General features: G+C 61.6%; 1 protein-coding gene across 1 annotated transcript; it reads right to left on the reverse strand.

Annotated features, from left to right (window-relative positions):
* Positions 1–463: 463 nt before the first annotated feature.
* Positions 464–5,219, reverse strand: LOC108507047 (POU domain, class 5, transcription factor 3-like). Its single transcript, XM_017834645.1, has 5 exons — positions 4,719–5,219; positions 2,959–3,070; positions 2,424–2,554; positions 1,724–1,888; positions 464–1,001 (listed from the first exon to the last, which is right to left on the reverse strand). The coding sequence occupies exons 1-5, from the start codon at positions 5,217–5,219 to the stop codon at positions 750–752; spliced, it is 1,161 nt and encodes a 386-aa protein (XP_017690134.1). The 3' UTR covers positions 464–749.
* Positions 5,220–7,354: the final 2,135 nt, after the last annotated feature.

The raw sequence follows: 7,354 nt of genomic DNA on the forward strand, positions 1-7,354 counted from the left end.
TGGGCAGCCAAGCCAGGCTGGGGCAGGGGACAGTGGCTGGAGAGTGAGGAGGGCCCAGGGGACTGAGGGTCCTTAGTCCCCTTTGCCCAGTTTGTGCTGGGCACAAGCGCTGGGGAGGACCCCCCTGACCCAAACAGGCCTCACCAGCTGACCCACAGAGGGGTGAAGCTCTCCTGTGCCACAGCTCAAGGGGTGGCGGGGGCTCACCTCCACCCCTTGCCCCTGGCCTCAGCTCACTCTGGCTGCCCAGAAGGGTGGGCAGAGCCACCAGGGCCCCTCAGCCCTGGGCATGGTGTTCCAGCCCTGCTCTACATGACAGGGAGGAGGCACCTGGGAAACTAGATCACTACAAAAATTTTTGCTTTTAAAAAACTACAACCAAAAACCATTTCAAAAAATAATAAAACCACCCCCCTCCCCCCACCCCAAAATCTAAAAAATACTTTTTTTTGGGTCTTCCAGAAGAGCGGCTGGGGCTGTGCGCACATGGCTTCAGGGGATGCAGTGGGGCAGGAGCAGCTGCCCCTAGGAGAGGTCAGAGGGGGGGCCAATGCTGCTGGGACCAGTAAGATCACATAACTGGGAAGGGCTGGGAGTAACCGTACACAGCGAGCGACAGGCTCCCAGCCCCTTGCACCCCAAAAAGCCCCACACAGCAGCCCAACGAGCGGAAGCAGGGCTTCGCCTGGGCCAGCCCGGGGCAAAGTGGGGGCTGCCAGACCACCTGCAGTGACCCCACAGCCCCCGGTTCAGTGGCCGCTGTTGCTCATGGAGAGCCCAGGCTGCAGCGCTTGTGGGAACATCTCAGCTTTGTGAAAGGTTGGCATGTAGATGGGAGGGGAGGGTGCCAGGCTGTAGCCCTGGGACGTCACTGGGATGGGCAGGGTGGGCGGCACCAGCGGCTGGTTCATGTCGTACATCATCCCATCTGCCTCATTGCCGTAGGGCAGCAGCAGCCGTTTGCCTTTCTGACGCCGGTTGCAGAACCAGACCCGGACCACCTGCAGGGAGGGAGACAGAGAGATGGGTGAGGGGGTGACCCCAGGCACTCTGTGGGTGACAAGGAGACCCTTCTACTGGTGGCACCTCCACAGCACCCCAAGTTGCCAGGGCAGCCCCCTCCCTGCCACACATCTCTTTCCTGGTCTGAGCCCTGATGGACTCCAGCCAGGAACACTTTTCCACTGCTTCCAGAGCTGAGAGATGAGAGAGGTAGAAAATGTTAAACAGGAAAGAAGACAATGAATTGAAAGAAAGGTTTCTCTCCAAAGGCCAGTGGCATTATCAGATGAAGCCAATATGCATTTATGACAGGAACTTGTGTATTGTTCGTAGGTTGTGTTTTGTTGGTCTTCTCGTGCATTTCCACTTCTAATGAAGAAAAAAGTTTTCACTTTCCATGTGGGTTCTTGGGGGTAAAAATCAGCTTCTTTAGAGGTGAATTAGTATCAAAGGATTACTTTTATATATTATGTGCATATACACAAACACAGATGGGTGTTGTGTTGGGTCTGGGAATTATTTTTGTGCCTGCAAAGTTTTAAATACTCCATCTGTGAAGGAAATGTCTCCTCTGGAGCAAAGTGGGGTTTTTTTCACACAGATGAGCTATACCTCATAACTGCTTGCTTCTGCTCTGAGACAAAGTATCAAACTGGTCTGATGCAGATGCTCAGGAGCTGCTGACATTCGGGCACCCACCCTTCCCACCCTCCCAACCTACGTCTTTATCCAGGTTGAGGTCCTCAGCAATCTGGGAGATCTCCTGGGGATTGGGCTTCACGCACTTGCGGAAAAAGCTCTCCAGTGTCCCCTTCACATTGGTCTCAATGCTGGTCCTGCGTTTTCTCTTCCGGGCTTGGGCCAGTACTTGCTCCGCATTGCACATCTGGGAACAAGAGAGGGAATGTGTTGGGTCACTGGATGAAGGGTCTCCACCAGGCTCTGGGCACACGTGTGGCTGGCTGCAGAGCTCTGGGGACATACTGTGTGTCCCTGTGACTCTCCACTGAGCATCACTCCACTGTGACTGGGGCCATTCCCAGTATCCCAGCCCTGCCAGCAGCTGCTGTGGGGAGGCTGGACACATCTTCCTGCACCCCCACCAGGTTCCCCAGGGAGCAGTAAGCTGCATATTTAGCCTTTCTGAGGTTCCAGCAGGACCTGGCTGCTCCAAGATGGGAGCTGCCATAATCACTAGGTGTCTGTGGGGGGATTGGGCTCCCCTCAGCTTGGCAGAAAGCAATACTCAGCGATATCCCCCCAAGCCGGACTGAAGCCATGCAGTGAGATGCTGCTGTGGCACAAAATACCTCCTGTTTCCCTCTTCTCTCCCCAAAGGCATGTTGGAAATGGAGAAGAATCTGTGGCTTGAGGGCTTGCAGGCATAGAGTACCCCAGCTCCCACCCTCCCTAGCCCGCACCTCTTGCATGTTGTCCGTGTTCTCCGCCTCGTTGAGCCAGCGCTGCAACAGCGGTTTCAGCTTGCACATGTTCTTGAAGCTCAGCTGGAGCGCTTCGAAGCGGCAGATGGTCGTCTGGCTGAACATCTTCCCTGCATGGGCAGGGAGGACAGGGCATCATGCACCGCGCAGCTGCCCCCATCTGCAGCCCCCCAGGATCTGCCACCCCCAAACCTCCCCTGTCCCTGGAAGACCAGGGAATGGATTCTTTCTTCTGCTTCAGCAGGGATTTAAAGCTCTGAAAAAGCAACTGTAGCTATTGTATTAAACCAGTTCCCTGCTATCGAACCCTTCGAGCTCACCGCAGGGCTGGGCCCACCCCCCAACTCCCGCCCCGGGAGCCCCAGGGCTGGTGCTTGTCGGCTCTTTTGCGGGTCGTTAAGGAGCAGAAGTCTCCATTGGACCAGCTAATACCATCCCCCCTCCCCAGCTTCTCCCTTCCCCCAAGCTGTGGGGGGAGAAGAGGGCCCTCCCCCGACCCTCTTCTGCCTCTCACCGTAGAGTGTGCCCAGGGCCAGCCCCACGTCGGCCTGGGTGAAGCCCAGCATGATGCGCTTGTGCTTGAGGTCCTTGGCGAACTGCTCCAGCTCTCCAGAGGTTGGCGCATCCTGGCAGGGACAGAGAAACACTGAGAGGAGACGACTCGCGGCCAGGGGCTGCTAAGAGCGGGGTCTGTCGGGTTGACGAGGTCCCCGTGGGACGGGGACAGCGCAGAGGGAGGCTCAGCTGAGCCCTCGGCAGCACGGACATGCAATGGGTCAAGTGCTCATGCGATGTGGTCCTTGGGCGATGGGATGGGCGACAAAGCGGTTTTTCCCAACCCCCGGACCAGGGACTCTGCTCAGGTACCACGAAGCACCTCCGTCATGCCCCACACAGGACACCGCCCCCCCCGAACTACGAACACTGCCCTGATCAACCCACGCCGGCGCGGCGGCGGCCAAGAGTGGCACAGTGAGCACCCAGACCTCCTGGTCTGCCTCAACACGCCCTGGGAATGTCCCCTTTATCCCCCAGCTCGCGGTCTTCTGGTCTGATCAGAGGCAGCACCGACGGCCACGTTGGACTGACGGCCCCAGATTCGCCCCACTCCCACGCATCCCACCACACGACACCAAAACTCAGCTCTCCCGCGGCGTGGGTCACTTCGCCATGGCTCTGGGGCTGGGACAGCCCCTCGCCAACTGCTCTCCCGCCTGCGCCTGGGACAGGGAAAAGGCTCCCGTGAAGCGAGGGACCAAAGCGCCCGAGAGACGCGTGGGACTCAAGCTCCTCTTTGCCACCAGCAGGCTCTTTCCTTTTGGAAAGCGGTTACCCAGGCGCTTCCCACCTCCCTGCCGCGCAGTCTTCAGCCGCTGCGGTGGCATTTTTTAGTCTTTTACCCAAGTTCCATTTTTTAGCACAGTTGTGGGGTTTCTAGGCGTTCCTCCTGTCACCGAGCCGCGGCTTATAATTCCAGGCGTAGATCAGCAGCGGGAAGCCCGGAATATCTCTCCCACGGGGCATGCTTCACCGTTCCGCAGCCGGGAAACGCTACTCGTGACCACCCCCTACCCAGCGCGGCCGACTGCGGCCCGGGGACCCGCACCCATTGTGCGTGGGAGCTCCCGCAGCCACGGCCCGGAGGCGGCTGCGCAAACACACCCAATCCCCGCACAGACCAGCCCTGGCATCGGCCGTGCTGCTGCTCCCGGAGCGGGCTCGTGTTATGCCAAGATGAAAAAATATTAAAAACTAACCCAAACCACAGGTCCGGCCGTGCCTGTAAGCAGTGCTGCCGCCCCCCCCCCCCTTCATCTTAGGGCTGTCTCTGCCCTAGCAGCCGTGGGTGGGTGCCCACGGACCTCCGGGAACAGCGGCTGGGGACCGTGCGGCGGTGCCTCCAGTATCCCTCCAGAGCTGGCCTTCGACATTGCTACCCGGGGCGGCCCCGCTGCATCGCGTGTCAGGGGCGACAGAACAAAGAGAAAACTGCCCCCCCCTAAGTCCCCAAATTCCCTCTTTTACCCCAAAACACCCTCCCCGAGGCGCTCCCCCCGCTGAGAGGGTGATTGAGTCGGGGTGAGCCCTAGCGCCGTATCAGGGCTTTTCCCCGGGGGCACCAGACGGCAGGGCCGAACAGGAGGCACCGGCGGAGTCTTGGCGAGCTGCGGCTTTGGTCCCTGTCCCGGCAGCGGCACCGGGCGGGGAGGAAAGCCGAGACACGCCGTGTGCGGGCGGCGGAAGGCCGCTCATCCTCACCCCGTGGGGTCTCACCTCCTCGCCGCTGTCGCTGGAGTGTCCGCCCTCGCTGGCGGCGCCGCTGGAGCTGCCGCTGCTGCCCAGCCCCGAGGTGCCGCCGGCGCCCGGCTGCAGCGTGGCGGGGCAGACCTGGGGACCGGGGAAAGGAGGGGCGGCCGGGCCGGGGAAAGGCGGCCCAGGCAGGGCGGCGGGGCCAGGGGGCGCGGGGCCGGCCCAGGGCGGGGGCGGCCAGGTCGGGCCGCAGCAGGCGGCAGTGCGGGGCTCGGGCTCGGGCTGGCTGCAGGACCGGCTCGGGCGCGCCTCCGCCTTGGCAGGAGGCGCGGGGGCGGGCGGGGGCAGCCAGGCGCGGGCCGGCGGCGGGTCGCGGGCGGGCTCGGGTTCGGCGGCGGCGGCGGCGAAGGGGAAGAAGAGCGGCTGGGCGGGCGCCCCGTCGAAGCCGGCACGGGTGAAGGGTGGGCCGCCGTCGGTCAGGAGGCCGAAGGGGGCGGCCGGCAGCCCCCCGTCCGGGCTGAACATGCTGCCCGCCGCCCTAGGGCTCCATGCGGGGGCTGCCGGCCGCTGCCTCCCTGCTGCGGCGCCGCCGGGGCCTCTGAGAGCGGCGGGGCCGGGCCGGGCGCCCCGCATCAGTGGGTCGGGCGTGAACTTGATCCCCGGGGGGGGCGGGGGGCACGGGGGGGAAGGTGCGGTGGGAGGGGGCAGCACCGGCTCACACCCTTGCCGCGGGGAGGTAGACAGGACGGCCGGGATGGGACAGGGAGAGGGGGAGGATACCGACCCTCCCGCGCAGCCTCGCACCTCTCCGGCCCCGCGCTGCTCGAGGAGGGACTCGCGACAGTGTTAGGGCAGCACCAGCCCTGGAGTCTCCCCATCTGGGAACCCCCCCAGCGCTATGGGGCCTGGGCAGGGAAAGGGATGGCTTTGGGGAGCTGCAGCGTCATGAACCGTGGCCAGGGGCTGATGTGAGGGCAGCCACCCGCCTGCAGCAGCTCCTTGTCCCCAGGTCGATGGACAGGTCCCGGAATGCCAGTGCCATCCGTGCAGCAGCAGGGATGGTCCAGAGCTTGGCCATCACCTCTTGCCCCTCTTGACGCCTGGTCTTATCGCCTGAGCCTTGTGGCTCCATAGCGAGCATGGACAGAGCTGGGCCTCCCTACACCTTTCACACTCTCACTGTCCATCTCCTCTTCCTCTTTCTGCAGAGAAAAGTTGTGGTGTGGAGGAGCATGTCTGAGCCTGAGACCCCAGAGCTCAGGGTGTGCTGCTAGGGAGGGAATTGCAGCCCATGCTGTTGGCTCCACCGGCTCCACAATGGAGCATCCTCCATATTTTCTCTAAAGGACTTTCCCCTTGCACCGCCCTTCACAATGGCACTTTTGGGGTCAGCTCTAGGCTTTTCCCCCTTACTTCCCTCCTAACTCAGCACCAGGAGCTTCCCTGATCCCAATACTGCCATCACATCAGCCTCTGGATATACCTGATGCCAGCTCCTGTGTGTGGGCAGACACCGGTGGTGTGGGCACTCCTTGAACCCAGCTGGAGCAGGGTGAGGTGTGACCCCACTGCTGGCACCCCCTGACCCCAGATGGAGCAGGGCGAGGAGCAACTCTGCTGCTGACAGTGATCCCGACACTGCTCCCTGTTTATTAACCCGGATTACCGGGAGCTGCTGCTGTCTCGCACTGGAGATATGCCGAGGAGATAGGCTGGAGCAGCACTGGAGATATGCCGAGGAGATAGGCTGGAGCAGCCTCCCCCGCGGCGGGAATGGGATGAGGCTCTGGGGGGAACTAGGGGCAAGCGCTTGAGTCCTGGTTATGAAACACTTGTTTTGGCTCCCGAGACGGCTGGCACCCAGGGACTGGCACCCCAAGCCTCGTATTTACTGCTGGCACAGAGAGACTGGTGCTCGGGGTCTAGCATCCAGGAACTGGCACCAAGGGACTGGTACCCAGGGACTGACATGCAGGGACTGGCATTCAAGGACTGGTATCCACGGTGCCAGCAGCAGCCCCTGGCACTGCTGCATGTTGGGGGAAGTTGAACAGCTAACCTTCCTAATGATATTCTTATAAGGAAAAAAAAATGGCCAAATGGATGAACTGGAATGAATGTCTCTTTCTGACGCCTGGCAGGACTTCTATCAGGCTGCCCAACCTGGTTGTGTCAGGCTGCTCCGGGAGGGAGGGAAGCCCCAGGAAAATGAACGGATGGTGCTAAAAACCCTGTCAGTGGGGTTGTGTACCCTTTACTGAGCCCTGTGGCTGCAGGACCTGGGAGGCCTAATGTCCAGAGCTGGTGAGGCACCTTCCTGATTAGGGACTGAATTCAGTCGTGCCCAGGGGTGATCTGGACCCTGAGCTGTGCTGCCCGGAATGCTGGACCCCGTGTTGTGCAGGCAGACTTGCCTGCTGTTGCCTACTGCCAGCGGGCAGAGGAAATCTCTCTGCGGGACCCCGATGGCAGCCATCAGCCCTGCTCCTCCCGGACTCCTGCTGTGGCCCAGGGTTTCAGAAGCTCCTTGACCGGGCAGTAACTCCCCTTTCCTTTGATTTATTGTTCCCGGGCTGGACCCCCTCCTCCTGCCAACCTGCTCTTTCTCTCCATCCCCCCAGGAAGCCTCCCAGCCCTGCCTCCCCCTCTCCTTTCCCCCC

Source organism: Lepidothrix coronata, unplaced genomic scaffold (assembly GCF_001604755.1).
Source record: "Lepidothrix coronata isolate B3197 unplaced genomic scaffold, Lepidothrix_coronata-1.0 Scaffold237, whole genome shotgun sequence".
NCBI lineage: Eukaryota > Metazoa > Chordata > Aves > Passeriformes > Pipridae > Lepidothrix > Lepidothrix coronata.